The following is a 22,507-nucleotide window of genomic DNA, read 5'->3' as shown; positions in this document are numbered from 1 at the left end:
TTGTTGTTTTTATTAATTGTATTACCAAATGGGTATCAAATAAACAGTAAGCATTGGTAACACAATTTCCAAAGTTACAGTAAAATAAAAAGGACCCTGACTCGGACAATACACAATCCAACATGTTCAACAGAAGAGAATCAGTTATATTGTTTGTACACATGGTACTTTACATATATATATCTGTTTGTTTAAAGTGTCCAGGTGATGCAGACAGGCTGGACCAGAGAGTGAGAGACAGAACTGGACTCCTCACAGCAGTGAACTTCAGCTCAGGTACAAAGACTCTTTTTTCATACTGTACAAAGAATCAAGAAAGATATTGGTTTAAATGAATGAAGTATTGACTTGAATACACTGATATACATTCCATTAAACAATACTAAATACTAGATCACCTACACATCAGTGAAGTTGAGGGTTTTTTCCATGCAAAAAGTTACATTTAGATGATAACAAGCAATATGACTTTGTCAGCTTTCTAATTTAATGTATTGAAGGCAAAGATATTTAACACATAGTGAGAACTGCTGCTATTTATCTCTCAATATTGTCTGTAAAAAACGTGGTAAAAGTGATTCTTTCAGTGAGACAACAGAGCAAGCTTCTACAGCTGCACTACGTTTTGATAACAGTTAAATATTATTTTGATAATAACATATATTTCAATGTTGATGAACTTCATACTGTTCATTCATAATCTGATTGTCTTTGTAGCTCATTGTTGAAATAAAAATAAAACATTATAATTACAAAATAATTATATCTACAGCCCCTAAACACACAAACACACCGCTTTCATAAATAACACACTTGTTCTGCAATAATATGTTTTATGTTTCCTGTCATTTTTGTTAGGAAAGGACATGCCTGAAAGACAGGACATGTTCTCCTTCTCTGAGGGTCAAGAAGAACATCCAAGAGGAACATTAAAAGCTGATGCTATGAGATTTTAAGACCAGTGAATGTGAATGTCCTGTACATTCACTAAGAAACTGCTTTTATTGTGAAAACACAGTCAGCTGATCGAATGCAGCTATTTCCACATCTACACTCCATCCGCTGATTATTTCTATTTGCCTCACTTTATGAGCTTCACATCATGTACCTTGTTTTGCAACGTCACAAATAAATGGGGCCAATCTTCAGTCAGATGTGAATGTGTGATCTAACATTTTCAGTAAGAATAATGGACAAAAGGAGTGCAAATACAAATACAATTTATTGAAATGTGAACCAAAAGCACATATGGACAGAAGGTGTAAACCTATTAAATGTATAAGTAAACACATTTAGTCAAATAAAGTGACCGACTAGGCCTGTGCAGTTGGTATCAGCTTTGCCCAGCATGGGCTCCTTCATCAGCCCCGGTCCTCCTCGCAGAGGAAAGACCCTCAGTCCTCCTCGCTGAGGAAAGACCCTCAGTCCTCTCCAAACCAACAGACAGGACGTCCATCACACGGAGGTTTCTCCCTGAAGTCTCTGCAGCTCTCTGGAGACCATGCTGTCTCAATCCGTCCACACTGAATATGAGAGGGGGGAAATGAAAATAATAAATGCTTTAGACAATAAGAAATATAAAGTTGACTGTTGAGTTGCTCAGTTTTTTTAGATTGTCAATACTATTACTGTATAACTAATATCTCAGTTTAAGAGGCACATTCAAATAAAGATTGGTCTTTAAATACATTTTATCTTTTGAATTGTTTGTCTAAAGTCAAGGATCTATAACTGGTACTTAGTTTTAATGATACAGTCTGGTTATTATGTTGTTTGGAGGAGGCCTCACAGTTAAGAGCACTAACTAGCTACCATCACATGTACCTTAGCTTGACTTAAATGTATTAAACGTATAGTTAAGTGATATCAAAATATAAATAACTAATGTCATGCAAACATATTAATATTTGCTTGATTCCAGTGTTGAATTTAGCACAATTGCATACAAACGTTAAGGGGTTTTAAGATTCTGAAGTATTATGCTAAAAACTCAATAACTTAGATTATTATTTATAGTTTCATGTCCGCTTACCTTAGAAACGTAAAATGCGACGGCAGTGTGCAGATGGGGAGCATGTTAGCTTAGCTTGGTAGCTTCAGCTAGCTCTGGAACTTCCAGCTCGGTGGCAGCAGGGCCCGCCTCGGCTCCGCCTCTTTGCCCTTATTTGGAGAAGGCGGGAGTTGAACTCTGGCGTCACTGTCGAGCCGTTAGTGGCCGACTCCGCCTACTAAGGGCTTCACGGCAACTGCAGAATCCTATGGGTGACGTCACGGACCCTACGTCCATTTATATATACAGTCTATGGTAAAAACCAGCACCATCTATGCAAAGGCTTAACTTTACAATCATTAATAAACTTCGAATGTACTCATATATTTGCTTCTGATCCCAAATAGGACCACAAGAAGGTGTGTTATGTAGCACATTGACATTGACATTGCTTTCAATATATGTAAGTTTGAACTGTGTGGGCATTTCCAGTAATAGCGTAGACTAGAAGGAATGTGTACCCGGAAAAAGTTCCCTTTCCAGATGAATCATGAATTGTGATGCTAAAAATATAAGTAGTTATTAGAATAAGTAGATTAACCAATAACAAGCTGTGAACATTTGGCAAAAGAGATAAGAAGTGTATTGTATCCGGGGAGATCTTTTTAGATGTATTTATTAATCTGCCAATTACGTTTTCAGGATTCAATAATGCTATAAAGTGTTAGCAATAGATAAGAAAGTACGAATGTTCTGCTTTTCCTCGTCTTAAATTACAGTTAATTCTGTAATTGTACGTTTTTGACCTCTGCTCAGACATAACAAGACATGTCATGACATCTCCTCAAGAGAGAGTTGCATTATGGGTTGTTTAAGCAAAGACTGCTTTCATAGATGAAGAGGAGCTCAAAAGGGAATTCTGAAAAGCTAATTGTCTATCAGGGACAAGCTACACAAATGTGCCATTTAAGGAACTTCTTTAAGGAAGTATTTCATCTTTTATTTCAATAAATTATAATCAGCGTTGTTTATAATTCTCTAGATATCTTTTCTGAGCAATCAGAAACCCAGGTTAAAGGGACATATGCTCATTTAGAGGTTTGTTCTTGTATTTAAAGGCTTCTACTTATAAATGTTAGAAACACCAACGTTATTTTTGTATTTACCCTCTGACTCAACAGACAGTTGTTGGTACATCTCCCAAAAAACACAGTATTGTGTCAAGAAATAGCAGGAAAGACGTATAAAGCATATCAATTGGAAAAAAATGGCGTTGCAAATGTTTAATGGAGAAGAACATCTATTGAACATGTTTTAGGATTTGGCGAGAGCTCTGCAATAAGGTGGACTTTTCTACAGATGACTTGGAGCAAATTGTGCAATTGTGGGAAAAAGGTGAGCAAACTGCTAAAGCAGTTCTGGTTCTTGTTTGTCCAAACAAAGTCCAGTGTTGTTGACCTTCACTGAAGTATTGATCTCTTCAGATGTGAAGTAGGCAGTCCTGTAGCTACGTCACGGACAGAAATGCTGATGTCAGGGATTTTTTATCCTGTACAATAATCCACCCTCTGTGTTAATGGAGTTTAAAGAGAGAACTCACCGCCTGATGTTGTTGAAGTCCTTCCTTAAAGGCAGACAGCCTTCTCAGGTCACATGAAATCCTGTCAAAACATCTTTAAAAAGAGAAGACAAATCTTAGCTCAGATGTGTCCAGCTTCGACTTCCTTTTTTTCCCACCACACACAGACGTTTTACACAGACCAAGTCATTCATAAAACAAAAACACATTTCTCTGCGTCCTACACTGACGGTTCTTTCCTATGAATCCCGTCCAGCAATTATTAATCCCATCTCTATGCGTTCAGCTATTTCCAACACTTGTGTTTTTTTGTTTTGGTTTCATAGGAAGCTGCTTTATTTCAATAGTGTCATTTTGAGACCTCTTGTGGCTGAACAGGGAAGCAACTTGAGATACATTGATAGATAGATAGTGTAGTGGCAATTTATTATATTACTTTACATGGTAAAACCAAATGCAACACTTATATGATGAAAACTGTATTCAGTACATGTCTCTTTGTTCGACTTGTTGTTCACCCAGATGCTTCCTGCCAAGGTCACATTTGAACAGTACAGTTATTGTTCCTCAAAAGAGCATTGCAAGATAACAGTCTAAATGTAAATGTCTATAACTATGTAAATGTATCCTGTAAATATAATGTATAATGTCCTTTATTGTTTCATGTGGAACCTATATGCTGCAGGTCTCCCTTGAAAAAGAGATCTATGATCTCAATGGGACCAATCTCGTTAAATAAAGGTTTGAAATGAAATGAAACAGTCAGCAGAAAGTGTTCTCTCTCTTTGTCTAAACAGCAACAGTTACAAAAAAGCGCCAAGGTCCTCTATAAATCACACGCACACATTTCACTCTGTGTGCACTCCTGCAGACTACTCTATACTCTGTGTGACATGCACCTTTGAAGCACTTCAACTAAAGAACCAACAAGACAACTCTGTTTGCATCGGACCAGTTTTATTATTATTATTACTAGCCTACTAGTACATCTCCAGATTGTTGACGAGTGAAAGTTTCCACAGCAATAGATAGATGGATAGATAAGTACTTTATTGATCCCAATTTGGGAAATGTTTGCGTTGCAGCAGCATAAAAAAAGGCAATAAGATAAATTAAGACACTAGAAATAAACAGTCCAAAATATTTCTGAAATAAAATTGCATTAAAACGTTTTTTAAATACATATGTGGAAAATATACATATGGAAATACAAATAACCAGTAACACATATAATGCAGGATATTATTATTACCCTAAATACCTGAAAATGAAATGATCAACCTATGCTTAACCAAAAAAGATTACATCTAAGATTAGTAAAATCAATACCAATGATAGATATCGCATTTTAACAATTTTATGTAACTGGTAAATGGACTGTACTTATATAGTTTATTTTGTATTAGTGCTTTATCAGGTATTGTGGACCCCTCAAAGCGCTTTACATAGTATTCATTCATACCTGATTTATACAGAGCAGTACCACTTTCTCTGGCCCCTGTAAATGATTCCTGCTTTATGTTTAAATATATGTTCGGTAAACATTCAAAACTCTTATTGTGCGCACTTCAATGAGTAAACACACCCAATGTTATCAGAATTCATCTGTATTTTATCCCCAGTTGTAAAAAGAGGTTTTCAAAAATGTGCAAATGAGTTCTCTCCATGCAGTAAACACATGCTAAAGTGTGCAGGTTTCAAGTTGACGGAGAGCGTAAACCATTCTCTAATGCCTCTAATTAAATATCAGATTGTGCAAAAGCCTTATTTAAGAACACTACAATGTCATCTTTAAATCATACTGTACATTTAAATAAGTAAGCTGCAAAAAGAGGATTCCCCCTTTCCGAAGGTTATTTTATATGTGTGCCAACATGGTATTTATTTGATCAAACCTACATGAAAACACAGAGTGCTTTAAACACAATTACTGTATGAGGAAACAACTTTAAAGGACAATTAGACATGTAAATCATTCAATAGAGAACCACATCCGTTATTTAAGTAGCTTTTATACTTTAATAGTTTAAAATCGTAGCACATTTTTGATATTTCCATTTTAATATTCATAAAGACTAAATAATGCATTGTTTATTTAAAAATAATTATAACATTATATATGCTTAACACTGAGTACTTCTTTTTACAGCATATAGTCCGATTTGGTATTTAATAGACATTTACAAATGTTTATTCTAATGCACCCCTGAGAATACTTATTTCAAAATATACACACAATCATGTTTAAATAGTTGCAACAGTCTGTATTTTTAAGGAGTGTCTGACTGACAAAAAAACAGTTTAAATTCACATTGAATTGGTTGTGTTGAATACAGCAGAGTAGAAGCTTCTACCAAGTATTAAAGAGGTCATATTACGCTGATGTTCAGGTTCATATCAGTATGTAGTGTCTCTACTTTAAAGAGTCCTCTCCTGCTGATGTCCAGGTGTATATCAGTATGTAGTGTCTCTACTTTAAAGAGTCCTCTCCTGCCGATGTTCAGGTGTATATCAGTATGTAGTGTCTCTACTTTAAAGAGTCCTCTCCAGCTGATGTTCAGGTGTATATCAGTATGTAGTGTCTCTACATTAGTGCTGTAGCGACGCGTCGACGTGTCGACTTCAAAATATCGTCGACGAAATATTTCCGCGTCGACGCGTCGCTACACACACGTGGGTCACCCAAAGCAACAAGCAGTTCGCAATCGCACTTCAAACACAATGGAGACTGAAACGGCTACCACCTCCTCCTCACAGGATTGCGCACGAAGCCCCCAAACGAAAACATCTCGCCCTAGGTCTTCAAAAGCATGGGAATATTTTAAAGTTAGTCCAAAACGCAAAGATATTTATATATTTATATCTCACTGAGACTGCTGCATAGCCTAGCAGAAGCAGCAGCTAGCTGTGGTGGCTACCATTAGCAGCTAGCATTTGCTCTCCGATTTGTACATAAAATGGAATTATGGATTATAAATTCAATCTTTTTTTTATACATAGACGTTAAAAACCTATGGATTAACCGATTCAGCCGCGTTTTTAATCATTGTAATGCCATTGAACACGTCTTTTGATCAGATTGACAGCTACGGTGGTGAGACGATCTCCCTAGAAGCTCTGTGAAGGTACGTGTTGTGATGACTGTATTTGCTTCCCCTGTCGCGAGTCCGGATCACTCAGTGATGATACTATATACCTACATAATCTGTGGAGTCTCAGCTTTAATCGAATATATTGTAAGTGCAGCTATGATAAGTAATAAGGGTACTTTTATCTTGAGTTCTGTGCCAATGTCCGTTAGCATTTTTCGCTCAGGGGTCATTTAGATGCTTCTTATGAGACTTGTGTTTTGTTTTGGTAAACATGGTTTGTATCGTCAATTAGCTGAGATTATTTCCGTTAATCTGGTATAACACATTAATAGGTTCTTAAATATTAAGATCCCCTAAGACACAGTATCGTGAACACATTTTTTTTTACATTACGTTTTTTATGAATTGAACAACAGAAAAATAATCGTTAGATTAGTCGACTAATCGATCAAATAATCGCCCGATTAATCGTTTTCAAAATAATCGTTTCCCCCCAGCACTACTCTACATGTCTCCATGCTTTAATGTTCAAAAAGCTCTTTATTTGTCTCATACTGCCTGTGCTGCAGCACCTCTTTTCACCCTCTGTCTGAAACCAGAGCCCAGTCTGCTCTGATTGGTTATCTGGCCGGCTCTGTTGTGATTGGTCAACCGCTTAGAGATGTCCCGCCCCTTTGCTTATCACGTACAATGTGTTGGAGCGCTAGCTAATAGAATCCCGAGTGTTGCAAAGTGTCACTATGTTTTGAAAGTAAACAAAGGAGTCCAATGGAGGGAACACAGTGATTTTAGCCTTTGCAGACCATTTACATGCACTAAAACCTATATAACACACTACAGGAAAGGGGAAACCCAAAATGCATAATAAGGCCTCTTTAACCCTATATTAGAAGTTCTGCTGTGATTTTGAGTAGCATCAGTTTTGTGGGTTATGTATAAAAGGAAGTGCAGCCACTGGTTTAAAATATAATGTCCCTGCAGAAGGAGTGTAGATCACCAACAGGTGTCACTGCACAACATCACATGCACACAATGCATGTGATGTAATGTAACAGCGAACTCATCAAAGACGGTCTTTTTGAGATTGTGGAGGTAGCGCGTGCTAAAAGGTGCTGTTCTGCCGAGTCAGGAAGTAATCCATCTTCTTTGTCCTTTTAGGTTTGAAGAGGACGTAAAGGAAGATGGAAACCACGGTCAGGAAGCAGGACGCGGCTACCACGGCAACGACCAGCCAGGTGAACGAGGAGTCTGCGGAGAGAGAGGTACATTAATGTTTCCACACAGATGAGGATCGTTTCTGATAGTCCCCATTGATCAACCCGGCCAGATGATATAGACACTTTTTAAAATCACAATTCATCAACAGCATTAGTTATAAAGAAAGGATGAAAGACCAGTAGATGGAGGCGAAAGGATAAAAGAGGACAATAAAATGCAAACAACACACGTTAGTATATATAAATGTATTTTTGATTGATTTTGAGCTCATTAAATAAGTAAAGTTAGTGTGATCAGGGGCTGTTCAATATTTTTTTGTAATGAAGATTTATTTGTTTCCCTGGCACAAAAAGGGGGAATAAATAACGATTAAAACCATCAGCATCGGCCAAATTGTTCTTTTAAATATCCGTATCGGCTCAGAAATGTGCATTTGGTGTTTCCTTAGTTGTCATTTAAAACAACACGAATGGACAAAGGACAAAATATATAAGATACTGCTTAGGATTTTCTCAATTTCAATACGTTTATCTTGGTAAGACTCCCTCATTTACACACTCTATATACACACACACAGGGTGTTTCTCAATGTCGAGGACGCTTCCTTGGTAGGGTCCTTCAGAAGCGAGGCAAGAATCCTTCCTAGCCTCGGAAAACGAAGAATGGTGGAACAGGTGTGCAGGTGTGCGTCATATGCGAGGCCCCGCCTTAAATGGAGCGTGATTTCCGCCAAAGATTTGGAAATTGGTCCGTGTGCAAAGCATTGTGGGGATTTTAAGACCGCGGAGGATACACATGTGCAGCCTCGAAATTTCCCGCAACGAAGGACGCCGGCCTCGGTTTTACAGAATGCCAAGTATCCTGGACATTGGAACAGTCCTTCGGCGGGACTCGATAACGTTGCATCCTTGAAATAGTGGCTCTGGAGGAGCCTTCCTCGACATTGAGAAACACACACACACACACACACACACACACACACACACACACACACACACACACACACACACACACACACACACACACACACACACACACACACACACACACACACACACACACACACACACACACACACACACACACAACTCACCCTCTAGTTGAAGCAGTGCGACCACTTCCTGTCTCCCTCCTTCGTTCTGAGCGACACATTTCAGCTCCGTGTTCACGTCTTCGTCCGTCATCGCTACAAGAAGCCTCAACTCAACCTGGCACACTTCAGACTCCCTGGTTACCCTGAGAGCATTGAGACAGACATCATTATTTTAAACATATATATATATGAGGTGGGTTACATAGGAAAACAATTATTAGCTTTTATCGGATCTGCCTAGGCAAGATGTTCATATAACAACAATCCAGTATGAGCAGCTTTGAACAAGCATCACTCCTTTCTAGTGTTTAGAGTATTTTTGTTTAGTAATATCTGAATTTAAATAATAAGCCCACTTCAAGATTGTTGGTATGCATCCTAAAAAATATTTTCTTTCAAAGTTTTACACCTTTTTTTAGTTTTTAGGCAAGGCAAGGCAAGTTTATTTCTATAGCACATTTCAACACAAGGCAATTCAAAGTGCTTTACAGAAATGAAAGACAAGAAAATGGCATTTAAATTAAAAAGCAAAGATAATAAAAGAAACATTAAAAGAAAAAAATACATGAATCCAATTTACAGTGCAGTGTAAGATATGAATAGTTCAATTAAAAGCAGCCAACTTAAACTAATATTAACTCCGGTATCTTTGTAGTTGCAATTTTCTTTGTTGAAACTAGGTCTCTTTTTAGGGGGAAACGTAATAATGATTATAACCTTTTAAGGTGTTGCTAGTCCCCATTCACTTTCCCTACACCTGTTCGACCTCATGTTTCAAATTGACTGAAAGTTTCTTCTAAAATTAAGCAGAAATTACCTCCTTCCGCCCTGCAGAGCCCGTCCATCAAGGTATGAGGACTCCACTGATTGGCCGTTGACGAGCCATGTGACCACAGTGGACTCTGCTGTTTGACAGCCAGTGAGAACCTTACAGAACAGCTCCAGTTCTGAACCTACAGAAAGACAGATTACAACAATATTAGACCTTTGACGATCTTTTAATTAAAGCATTTAGCAAATATATGTATTATTACGACTAATTATATTTGTGACACTTACCGTGCAGACTTTCAAAAACAGTTCCATTCTTCGGCGAGACGATCACAGGCGGTCGAATCGCTGGAGCTGATTTGTAAGGGATCAGATTCAATTATCAGCATCAGTTTTTTGATAGATAGATAGATAGGTAGGTAGGTAGGTAGGTAGGTAGGTAGGTAGGTAGGTAGGTAGGTAGGTAGGTAGGTAGGTAGGTAGGTAGGTAGGTAGGTAGGTGGTAGGTAGGTAGGTAGGTAGGTAGGTAGTAGGTAGGTAGGTAGTAGGTGGTGGTGGTAGGTAGGTAGGTCGGTCGGTAGGTAGGTAGGTCGGTAGGTAGGTAGGTAGGTAGGTAGGTAGGTAGGTAGGTAGGTAGGTAGGTCGGTCGGTCGGTCGGTCGGTCGGTCGGTCGGTCGGTCGGTCGGTCGGTCGGTAGGTAGGTAGGTCGGTAGGTAGGTCGGTCGGTCGGTCGGTAGGTCGGTTGTAGGTAGGTAGGTAGGTAGGTAGGTAGGTAGGTAGGTAGGTAGGTAGGTAGGTAGGTAGGTAGGTAGGTAGGTAGGTAGGTAGGTAGGTAGGTAGGTAGGTAGGTAGGTAGGTAGGTAGGTAGGTAGGTAGGTAGGTAGGTAGGTAGGTAGGTAGGTAGGTAGGTAGGTAGGTAGGTAGGTAGGTAGGTAGGTAGGTAGGTAGGTAGGTAGGTAGTAGGTAGGTAGGTAGGTAGGTAGGTAGGTAGGTAGGTAGGTAGGTAGGTAGGTAGGTAGGTAGGTAGGTAGGTAGGTAGGTAGGTAGGTAGGTAGGTAGGTAGGTAGGTAGGTAGGTAGGTAGGTAGGTAGGTAGGTAGGTAGGTAGGTAGGTAGGTAGGTAGGTAGGTAGGTAGGTAGGTAGGTAGGTAGGTAGGGTAGGTAGGTAGGTAGGTAGGTAGGTAGGTAGGTAGGTAGGTAGGTAGGTAGGTAGGTAGGTAGGTAGGTAGGTAGGTAGGTAGGTAGGTAGGTAGGTAGGTAGGTAGGTAGGTAGGTAGGTAGGTAGGTAGGTAGGTAGGTAGGTAGGTAGGTAGGTAGGTAGGTAGGTAGGTAGGTAGGTAGGTAGGTAGGTAGGTAGGTAGGTAGGTAGGTAGGTAGGTAGGTAGGTAGGTAGGTAGGTAGGTAGGTAGGTAGGTAGGTAGGTAGGTAGGTAGGTAGGTAGGTAGGTAGGTAGGTAGGTAGGTAGGTAGGTAGGTAGGTAGGTAGGTAGGTAGGTAGGTAGGTAGGTAGGTAGGTAGGTAGGTAGGTAGGTAGGTAGGTAGGTAGGTAGGTAGGTAGGTAGGTAGGTAGGTAGGTAGGTAGGTAGGTAGGTAGGTAGGTAGGTAGGTAGGTAGGTAGGTAGGTAGTAGGTAGGTAGGTAGGTAGGTAGGTAGGTAGGTAGGTAGGTAGGTAGGTAGGTAGGTAGGTAGGTAGGTAGGTAGGTACTTTATTGATCCCAATTTGGGAAATGTTTGCATTGCAGCAGCAGCATAAAAAACAAGGCAATGTACATTAGAGAAATAAAGACACTAGAAATAAAATAATCCAAAAATATTTCTGAAATATAAATAAAATAGCATTCAAAAGTTAAAATATATACATGTGGAAATACAAATTTCCAGTAACAAAATATAATGCAGGATATTATATATACATTAATTGTGCAATACATTGATTATTCAATATTACATTGAATATAAATGTAAAAGGTACAGTGGGAGTTTAAGTGTTTCTATTGTCCACTCAGGGTGATATGTATCGTACAAAGTAAAACAGTAACTTACTGTGAACAGTGCTGCTGCTGAGTATCTCTGGGTGAGAGGTGGAGGAGAGGTGGAGCAAAGTGGGGGAGGGGGTGCTGGGAGTTTCAGGATCTACACCTTTATACAAACAAACACATTAAGAGTGTGAACTTACGGAAACAAACAACTCTTGAAAATGACCGAAACATTTACTTATATAACACAATAATAATAATTCATACCATGTAACTGTGTGCCTGTGCAATTTCTTCACATCGAAAGTAACATTGAGTTAGGCCAGTAGAGGGCAGGGTGTGCTAATAAATACTGACATTTGATTATCTTTTACATTTCTATTTGTACTGACTCAATGTATAAACTTAAAACCCCCCAATATATTGTTTTGTTTTTTAATGAAATACATTTAAGTCCACAATTGTTTTCTTGTATATTTATGGGAGCTAAATACAGGGGAGATACAAACATGAATTAATTCACATATTGTAATAAAGATACCTACAATATGTGCAATAAACCAGAATAAAGACATATTTACTTTAATAAGCCAAACCAATGTAAGCGCTGGTGCATTAGTTTCAAATAAGCTAAATTCATTAAGTGCATTAAAAACAATGTAAGTATTATTCTATATATTGGCTATGCTTTGTAAAGATTTCATAAATAGTTTTCTGATAACAGCTCTGATTTACGCTTGTCAGTTCCGATGGTAAATAAGCTAAATTCATTAAGAGCTATTTAAAAAAAAGTATTATTCAGTGGAATGGGGCGAAGCCTGCGAGCTACTTCAGGCAGTCAACTCGAGCACCAATCATACATTTACACATGATGCGTCTCTCTTACAACCAACCAAACACATTCTCCTAAACATGCCGCTCTATTTAAGCTGCCAGGTCTTCCTGCCTCTGCCTCGCTGCTGCTGTGTTCACTTGCTACTGCTACGTTCATGTTCCTGCTGCTCGCCTGCCCCCCCCACCACCCCAGCTCCACCTGTAGGCTCGGGGATAGTTATCTAATCATCACTCAATGTTCTTTGTAAATCTGTGGAGTGATGAGGCCCGAGCCTAGACGCCAAACTCAACTATATGCATATAAGGTATGGTTGATCTGAATGGCAATCATTCAATATTGGCTTTGCTTTGTTGTAAAGATTTCATAATTCGTTTTCAAAACAAAGCATATAAATGTTTCAGCTAATAGATAGATAGAATAGATAATGGATAGAATCGGAGGATGAAACCCTCTTTATTGATCACACGTGTTCATGCACACAGCACACACAGTGAAATGCAGTCTCTGCTTCAGACCCATATAGCGCTAGGAGCAGTGGGCAGCAAATCAAGCAAGAAAAAGAGAAAAAGGTATGCTTGATCTTATTGGCGATCATTCAATATTGGCTACGCTTGGTTGTAAAGGTTTCATGAATACTTCTCAAAACAAAACATAGAAATGTCTCTGATAACAGCTCTGATGTACACTACACTTGTCACTCACTATAATAAATGAAATGCGGTCACCCACCTCTCACGATTAGCGCGATGCTCCTGCTCACTTTGTACGGCCGCTCATCGATGGTCACAGTGAGCCGGCAGGTGTACAGACCTGCGTGTGAACGCCTCACAGCAGGGATGATGAGTCTCCCTCTGAACTGGCTGAAGGGGCCGCCTCTCTTCGAGTCCTGAAGGAAGAAACACACTGCGTCACTCACTGAGGAGAAGACATACAGACATATACCGTACCACCTTTACAGCTCACTTAAAAACATGGTTCACTGAGAACTAGACCTGCACACTCGTCTGTGTTGGATACGGCGTACAAATGAGTCCCAGTGTCTAAAAAACATCCCATTGCAAAACTACTTTGAGAACAAATACATTTTAGAAAATACTTGAAACAAGGAGATTTGCTTTGGAAACTGGTCTGAAATGACTTTCTGACTAAGTTTAGCTCAGCCGTGTTGTGTTATGGCGCATTTCCACTGCAGCGGGTAGCCCCGTTTAAGCGTCCTTAACCGTCCTCAAGCGGCCAGGCCAGTTTTTGGTGGCCTTTCCATATAGCGTAGCGCCGGCTAGCGGGTACTTTTTCCCTCTTTCCGGCTCCATAAAATCGTGGTTCTATCAGACCAGGGCTGAACTAGTGACGTCAACACTCTCGACTGCTGATTGGTCAGAGATAATCGTCACAAGATCGCGCGTGAGATCATCCCTAGCGTCGCATATATATTTAGAAGCAAGCTTGTAAACGGAGGAGCTACAAAAATGGCAACGTCGAAGAAAAGCACACCGTGGTCGACCGAGGAGGTGACGACGTTCCTACATCTCATTGGGGATGATACTATCCAGCGGGAGCTCGACGGAACAACTCGAAATGTGAAGCCGATCGCCCCGCCTACACTGCGTTGCTACCCCAGGTCCTAAACTGTAATGGTAATGCGCCACGACCTCGGACGGTGAGCGAGGCAGCCCGAGGCCTGAGCGAGGACGCTTAGGAGGACGCTTAAACAGGGCTACCCCGCTGCAGTGGAAATGTGCCATTAGTGTATAAATGGCAGAAGTTGGGTTTTAAATCCGTCCTCTCACCTTGTTCCACCCGATCAGTGTCTCCGTGTCGTTGAAGTCGTCCAGAGACGGACATGCGTATCTCAGATTCTCTCCCACGAGGACTTCTACTCCGTTGGTGACTTTCTCCATGACAACAGACCTGGCCTCGTAAACCTTTAGCGTTATATTCCCAGTCACACAGTACGTTTCATTTCTGGAGACAAAAGTGAGGACAAAACATTTAAAATCACCTGAAGCAAGAGGGTGTAGGGAGTAAAGAGAAAGTACTTAAAGTGGAGGATTTAGATCCTCACAATGGCAGCTGTCTTCCTCTCTGAAGAGGCTTGAAGCTGTAAGACTACATCTGACATTTATTTAGAGATGGTGTTTTGCAGCCTAACCCTAAAGTGTCTTCTCCTCTATCGGCACGAGCAAGGACACACTTTAGAAAATTAGGATATGCTCACAAAAGAAAGCTGTTTCTGCATTTTCTGAATATGTATTTAACTTAAAGATTAGATAGGATTACATTTAAATGGTTGAAAGACTGTAGAAAAAGTTCCTTTTTCCAAATAAAGTTCAGAATGAAGCAAAAATGGAAGTACAGGTTACCGCGCAAAAGATACACATCGGAGACTGCCATTGGTGGATGTGACTGTAATCACAGACGTGGTGAATAGGGCTGACATTGGCCGATGCAGATCTCTTACCGATATATCGGTGCATCTCTATATAATATAATTATAATATGATTTATTCTGGAACATAGTGACATCACTATGTAACACTCACGCTTCTATAGGCTAGTGCTCCAACACATTGTACATGATAGGCTAAGGGGCGGGACATCTCTAAGCAGCTAACCAATCAGAGCAGACTGGGCTCTGGTTTCAGACAGAGGGTGAAAAGAGGTGCTGCAGCACAGACAGTATGAGAAAAATAAAGAGCTTTTTGAACATTAAAGCATGGAGACATGTAGAGACACTACATACTGATATACACCTGAACATCAGCAGGAGAGGACTCTTTAAAGTAGAGACAATACATACTGATATACACCTGAACATCAGCAGGAGAGGACTCTTTAAAGTAGAGACACTACATACTGATATACACCTGAACATCAGCAGGAGAGGACTCTTTAAAGTAGAGACAATACATACTGATATACACCTGAACATCAGCAGGAGAGGACTCTTTAAAGTAGAGACAATACATACTGATATACACCTGAACATCAGCAGGAGAGGACTCTTTAAAGTAGAGTCACTACATACTGACATACACCTGAACATCAGCAGGAGAGGACTCTTTAAAGTAGAGAAACTACATACTGATATACACTTGAACATCAGCAGGAGAGGACTCTTTAAAGTAGAGACACTACATACTGATATACACCTGAACATCAGCAGGAGAGGACTCTTTAAAGTAGAGACACTACATACTGATATACACCTGAACATCAGCAGGAGAGGACTCTTTAAAGTAGAGACACTACATACTGATATACACCTGAACATCAGCAGGAGAGGACTCTTTAAAGTAGAGACACTACATACTGATACACACCTGAACATCAGCAGGAGAGGACTCTTTAAAGTAGAGACACTACATACTGATATACACCTGAACATCAGCAGGAGAGGACTCTTTAACGTAGAGACACTACATACTGATATACACCTGAACATCAGCAGGAGAGGACTCTTTAAAGTAGAGACACTACATACTGATATACACCTGAACATCAGCAGGAGAGGACTCTTTAAAGTAGAGACACTACATACTGATATACACCTGAACATCAGCAGGAGAGGACTCTTTAAAGTAGAGACACTACATACTGATATACACCTGAACATCAGCAGGAGAGGACTCTTTAAAGTAGAGACACTACATACTGATATACACCTGAACATCAGCAGGAGAGGACTCTTTAAAGTAGAGACACTACATACTGATATACACCTGAACATCAGCAGGAGAGGACTCTTTAAAGTAGAGACACTACATACTGATATACACCTGAACATCAGCAGGAGAGGACTCTTTAAAGTAGAGACACTACATACTGATATACACCTGAACATCAGCTGGAGAGGACTCTTTAAAGTAGAGACACTACATACTGATATACACCTGAACATCAGCAGGAGAGGACTCTTTAAAGTAGAGACACTACATACTGATATACACCTGAACATCAGCAGGAGAGGACTCTTTAAAGTAGAGACAATACATACTGATATACACCTGAACATCAGCAGGAGAGGACTCTTTAAAGTAGAGACAATACATACTGATATACACCTGAACATCAGCAGGAGAGGACTCTTTAAAGTAGAGTCACTACATACTGACATACACCTGAACATCAGCAGGAGAGGACTCTTTAAAGTAGAGACACTACATACTGATATACACCTGAACATCAGCAGGAGAGGACTCTTTAAAGTAGAGACACTACATACTGATATACACCTGAACATCAGAAGGAGAGGACTCTTTAAAGTAGAGACAATACATACTGATATACACCTGAACATCAGCAGGAGAGGACTCTTTAAAGTAGAGACACTACATACTGATATACACCTGAAAATGAACATAATATGTCCTCTTCAGCGTAAAGATAATGTCAGTACAGCTGAGGGATATATCTTTTCTTAATGCATACCTGTAGGTGCAGATGTATAACCCTGAGTCGGAGGCCTGTGCTGGGAGAAACCTCAGCAGTTTGTCCCTCTGCTGAACACGGCCCTCGCCCTGAAAGGACACGCCCTCCGTCCCATTGTCCTTGGTGATGATGTAGTTTGCGTTTGGGGGGGCGATGTTGCGTACTTCGAGCACTCTGTCAAATATTGGGCAGGAGAGGATTATAGCCTCGCCCTCCAACACAAAAACATCCACCTCACCTTCAGTAGCCAGGAAGCAGCCGTCTGCTGGGGGAAACCAGAGAACAACATTTTAAAATCTACATTTATAGACGTTCGGTTAACAGTCCATAAAGCATTAGTCACCTGTAATAAAAGGTAATCAGTAACCTTATCTCAATATTCAAAAGTAACCTGATTACTTTCCGCTACTTATAGATGACCTCGCTATCAGATACAATGCAATTAAATACAAGATAAATTAAATAAGAATAACATGTTTTTGACTTGAGTGTATTATGTAAGACGACAGAACATCTGATCCTTTACAACAAACACTATATGATATTTGTAGGTTTTTAGGAACTCTGTAATCCTGCTGGTAATCCCACATTTTTAGATATGTAACAGTAATCTGATTATTCTATGTAACGGTATACAGTTGCCTTGTTATGAATCCTGTAATCCCGTTACATGTAATCCATTACTCCCCATGCCTGAATACAACATGTGCAGAGACAGATCACACAGCATGCTCACCTTTCACAGTCAGAGGAGGTAGTAGAGGAAGTCCAGCGACATTTTGGATGAAGATGACAGCGAACATCCACCCTGAGTGCAGCATGGCGGCAGTCTGCAGGACACACAGCTCACAGTCATGACACTGAGACTGACACTGCACCAACGTGGTTTCATTTGAAGTCTTTCCTAAACTTCTTACATCACAAGAGTAGTCATGGAAACGCCGGCACTCCTGTACATCCCGCCCCCCCCCCACCCTCTACACACACTCTACACACACTCTCAACAGCCACATTTAACCAGGGGCTTTACCGACTGCATCACATGAGGTGACTCAACTTAAACAGGCCACGGACATCAGCGGTCAGCAAATTAATAACTAGACATTTAACCTATTCCTAATTCAAATATAAGCATGGTTTTCCCGCTGTTTAAACACAACTTTAATAGCTTTATCAAACATTAAGAATTCAATAAATGATTTAATTAACCAAGGATGTGATATGGTTCACAGGGTAAAAACACAATTAACAAATCAGAAAAGGACTTGATTTCTTATTCTAATATTATTTTTCCATTTCATAAATTTCATTTACGACATTCTTCCAATCTGAATTAAATAAGTTATGACCAGTTTAACCAAAGTCTTTGTGATTTGTTTGATAATTGCTACTCCTATTGCAAGGAATAAGTCGGACTGTTTTTCCAAGAAATGAGTTCTTACTTACAGAAATATTTGTCGACATTTTATCTGATAGCTATTCTCCAGAAGCCACTTAAGACTTAGCAGGACAAAATGCTGTTAGTCAAATAATTAAAGACCTCATTTTGAGTTATAGAAGCCACCTATATTTTGATCTTTGGTGGTTGAGTTTCACTTAACATGAAAGTAAGGTTTGCTTTTGTCTTTCAGCATCGTCATTCGTCATAGCATGAGGAAATCATATACAGAAATATCCCGATGCCGTTTAACACTAGCCCAGTGTGGTTAAATTAAACTATTATCTTACTCTGAGATGTCTGTTTAATTCTGTAATATAATATGTAATACCATTTTTAATTGAATCAGAAAAGTATTTCCTTAACACAAGAGTAAATGATAATAGGCTTTACCATGAGGTTATATATTATGTTGATTATATGGATAGCAATAAAATACATGTGTATACACAACATGCTATATATTCTATCTCGGAATACACATTTTAATATATACTCTGCAACGTTCTGCTTTAGTTTATATTTTCTGTTTTTAGAAAGGTCAATTCTCCAATTTGTTTCCACAGAGTGAAATCATAATTTTTGTAGAAACCAGAAAATGTTCACTTCTGCTTCCTCGTCTGTGATTACAGGGATCAGATGACAGCAGGCAGCACCATCTCACACACACACACACACACACACACACACACACACACACACACACACACACACACACACACACACACACACACACACACACACACACACACACACACACACACACACACACACACACACACACACACACACACACACACACACCCACACACACACACACACACACACACACACACACACACACACCATGTATACATCACTTCAGGGGACATTACATTGACTTACATGCATTTCCTGGAGACTTATCCTAACCTTAACCATAACCAACACATGCCTAACCCTAACCAAGTCTTCACCCTAAAATTAATGACCTCCAAGGGAGGCGAGTCCCCACACGTGACTGTAAACAGCTTTAGGTCCCCACAAGGATAGTAATGCTAGGCCACACACACACACACACACACACACACACACACACACACACACACACACACACACACACACACACACACACACACACACACACACACAGCACCAGTCATTAACCTTTTCCCCAATCATGTATTGGATCAGTGTGTCATCAAAGGGCAATTCCATTCATAAAGCAGTGGGAGTGTCATGGTGTAACTGGGTTTGTATCGTATGAATCACAAGGCACCGCATCGTATGTGATCAAATGACACTATTAAAAATATCCTACAAATTCCTGACAATCACTCATACCTCACTTTGTGTCAATTACATAATAGATTTATAATACTGTATGAGTCAGTTCCAGTAATCCTCATTGCAGTCATTTTGCTACGTTTGTATTTTATTTTTATGATAAAATACATATATGTTCACCAACAATGTGTATTTGTATACTTGTATTTATTCATGAATTATGGATTATGTGGAATCTTTCACTGATTCAATGAAGAAGGCCGAGATATAGTTAAATAGATTCTGTAATGTACATCAAACGGTTTTACACAGCATCTCGAACTTTTGATTAAAGTTAGCCTCACATTTATAGTGTAAAAAAATACTAATTAAATAGTGACAATGCTACAATTTAAAAAGGGTGCATTAAAAGATTGTATACAAATAGTTCACATATTATATTAACAACACACACGCGCACACACACACACTCTTCATATACGTTAAATACACTGTATACACACTTATACACAATAGACACACAAAGAGCAGTACTCACGGTGTACAGGTGACGGTGATGACAGGCAGGTGTGTGTGTGTCGGTGTGTGTCTGGTGTCGCCTGTGGTCTCTTCCCTGCCGGCTCAGGGGGAACCTGTGTTCTCTTTTCAATGTTCCCACCCCCTCTGAAATGGAAATTTCTCAGGTTTCCCAATGTAACGCAGTGTACGTACAGCTCACCACTGCTCAGCACACACACACATACATCACACACACACACACACACACACACACACACACACACACACACACACACACACACACACACACATACACACACACAGTTGTTTCCTGCAGGTTCATTCTGAAAAAAGACAGCTGTCTAGCTTGAGAGTGTGTGTTGTGGCTCTTCCTCTGGCATCATCTGCCTCTTGCGTCAATATTGGACTCACTTGTGTGTTTAAGCACAAAAACATACAATTATCTACACATGAGAGAATAATAATCAATATGTTGTGATTCACTTGTAGTCTCTAGATATTTTCAATGTCATTTGTTTTCAGGGTGACTTCACAACATCTGTCTATGGACTACAGATTGGCACATTTACAGAAATGTCTATTAATGTGCACTGTCACTTAAACTAGTCAAATAAAAAGCCATGCACATAGTTTAGTCTTTTACTACCCAGTGTTTGAGACATTTCTGTTTCCACAAAAAGTGATCTGTATTTTGGGGCCGGTCACTGGCAGCGCTCATCTGCCAATACTGATCTCTCACCAATCACAGGGTCCATTTGAAGACTTAATCGTGTATCATCTATTACCATCAGTTATAACATACTCCACCATCTCTTGAAGCCTCTCTCTCTATGAATGGATAGTGTGTGTGTGTGTGTGTGTGTGTGTGTGTGTGTGTGTGTGTGTGTGTGTGTGTGTGTGTGTGTGTGTGTGTGGCCTAGCATTACTATACTTGTGGGGACCTAAATCTGTTTACACAGTCACGTGTGGGGACTCGCCTCCCTTATGGGGACAAATTGGAGGTCCCCATAAGGGGGATCATTAATTTTAGGGTGAAGACTTGGTTAGGTTTAGGATTAGGGTTAGGGTAAGGGTTAAGGGTTAGGGTAAGGGTTAGGCATGTGTTGGTTATGGTTAAGGTTAAGATAAGTCTCCAGGAAATGCATGTAAGTCAATGTAATGTCCCCTGAAGTGATGTATACATGGTGTGTGTGTGTGTGTGTGTGTGTGTGTGTGTGTGTGTGTGTGTGTGTGTGTGTGTGTGTGTGTGGCCTAGCATTACTATACTTGTGGGGACCTAAATCTGTTTACACAGTCACGTGTGGGGACTCGCCTCCCTTATGGGGACAAATTGGAGGTCCCCATGAGGGGGATCATTAATTTTAGGGTGAAGACTTGGTTAGGTTTAGGATTAGGGTTAGGGTAAGGGTTAGGCATGTGTTGGTTATGGTTAAGGTTAAGATAAGTCTCCAGGAAATGCATGTAAGTCAATGTAATGTCCCCTGAAGTGATGTATACATGGTGTGTGTGTGTGTGTGTGTGTGTGTGTGTGTGTGTGTGTGTGTGTGTGTGTGTGTGTGTGTGTGTGTGTGTGTGTGTGTGTGTGTGTGTGTGTGTGTGTGTGTGTGTGTGTGTGTGTGTGTGTGTGTGTGTGTGTGTGTGTGTGTGTGTGTGTGTGTGTGTGTGTGTGTGTGTGTGTGTGTGTGTGCACACTATAGAAAGCTGCAGGAACTAGTCTTCATATCCAGAAGGTCTGGAAGTTTTTTGAACGTGTTTTGCCTGAAAGATCTGTCCCTACTATCACAAGGCAAGGCAAGGCAAGTTTATTTATATAGCACTTTTCAACACAAGGCAATTCAAAGTGCTTTACAAAAAATGAAAGACATTAAGAAAATGGCATCTAAAATCAGTCATTAAAAAGAAAAGCTAATAAAATAAACATTAAAAGAAAAAGTACATGGATAAAAGTTACAGTGCAGTTTAAGATATGAATAGTTCAATTAAAAGCAGCGACAAAAAAAAAAAAAAAAAAAACTTCTGCCGATTGCATTTAGGTTTCAAAAGTGATGTTAATATGTGAGGATTATGCTGCTGAACCAAACATGTAAGTATCATAAACGTGTCTTTGCCAAAGATCTTATTTCCTGCAATATTCCACAATCTAATGGATAAATGTATTGCTTTTAGCTTTTATACAAAACAGTGAAACATGTGATGGTCTCTTTTTAAATTGTGGGTACAGAAATGTTAGCTGTTCGCCTCTGCTTCCAGTTTGTAAGCTAATCTAGGCGAGTTTCCTCTGGTTTCAGGTCTTTCTCCCAGACA

General features: G+C 39.8%; 2 protein-coding genes across 3 annotated transcripts in view; both read right to left on the bottom strand.

Annotated features, from left to right (window-relative positions):
- LOC117538079 (interleukin-1 receptor type 1-like) overlaps positions 1-3,841 on the bottom strand; it is a 30,072-nt gene extending 26,231 nt beyond the window's left edge. Inside the window, exon 1 of the mRNA XM_034203605.1 lies at positions 3,591-3,841. The gene's annotated coding sequence lies outside the window, so the exon portion shown is untranslated. The remainder of the gene's footprint in view (positions 1-3,590) is intronic.
- A 3,415-nt stretch (positions 3,842-7,256) lies between these two features.
- Positions 7,257-20,736, bottom strand: LOC117538081 (interleukin-1 receptor type 2). Of its 2 annotated transcripts, none has more exons than XM_034203608.1 (10): positions 20,223-20,736; positions 17,717-17,810; positions 16,981-17,245; positions 14,340-14,514; positions 13,282-13,438; positions 11,785-11,880; positions 10,032-10,097; positions 9,790-9,925; positions 8,973-9,115; positions 7,257-7,909 (listed from the first exon to the last, which is right to left on the bottom strand). In XM_034203608.1, the coding sequence occupies exons 2-10, from the start codon at positions 17,799-17,801 to the stop codon at positions 7,764-7,766; spliced, it is 1,269 nt and encodes a 422-aa protein (XP_034059499.1). In that variant the 5' UTR covers positions 17,802-17,810; positions 20,223-20,736; the 3' UTR covers positions 7,257-7,763. The 2 variants fall into 2 exon arrangements, with proteins under 2 accessions (XP_034059499.1, XP_034059500.1); XM_034203609.1 differs by having other exon boundaries at positions 16,981-17,242.
- Positions 20,737-22,507: the final 1,771 nt, after the last annotated feature.

The sequence above is a fragment of the Gymnodraco acuticeps genome, unplaced genomic scaffold (assembly GCF_902827175.1).
Source record: "Gymnodraco acuticeps unplaced genomic scaffold, fGymAcu1.1, whole genome shotgun sequence".
In the NCBI taxonomy this organism is placed as follows: Eukaryota; Metazoa; Chordata; class Actinopteri; order Perciformes; family Bathydraconidae; genus Gymnodraco; species Gymnodraco acuticeps.
Note: the sequence above shows the minus strand (reverse complement) of the source record. Positions and strands in the feature narration are given on the sequence as shown.

What these genes read in the sequence shown, in the direction of transcription:
- LOC117538081 (XM_034203608.1), bottom strand. Translation starts at nt 17,801, where the DNA reads ATGCTGCACTCAGGGTGGATGTTCGCTGTCATCTTCATCCAAAATGTC. An exon ending in ACCTCCTCTGACTGTGAAAG is followed by an intron (nt 17,246 to 17,716) that starts GTGAGCATGCTG and finishes GGTTTCCCCCAG; the next exon opens with CAGACGGCTGCTTCCTGGCT. An exon ending in TTATACATCTGCACCTACAG is followed by an intron (nt 14,515 to 16,980) that starts GTATGCATTAAG and finishes TTTTGTCTCCAG; the next exon opens with AAATGAAACGTACTGTGTGA.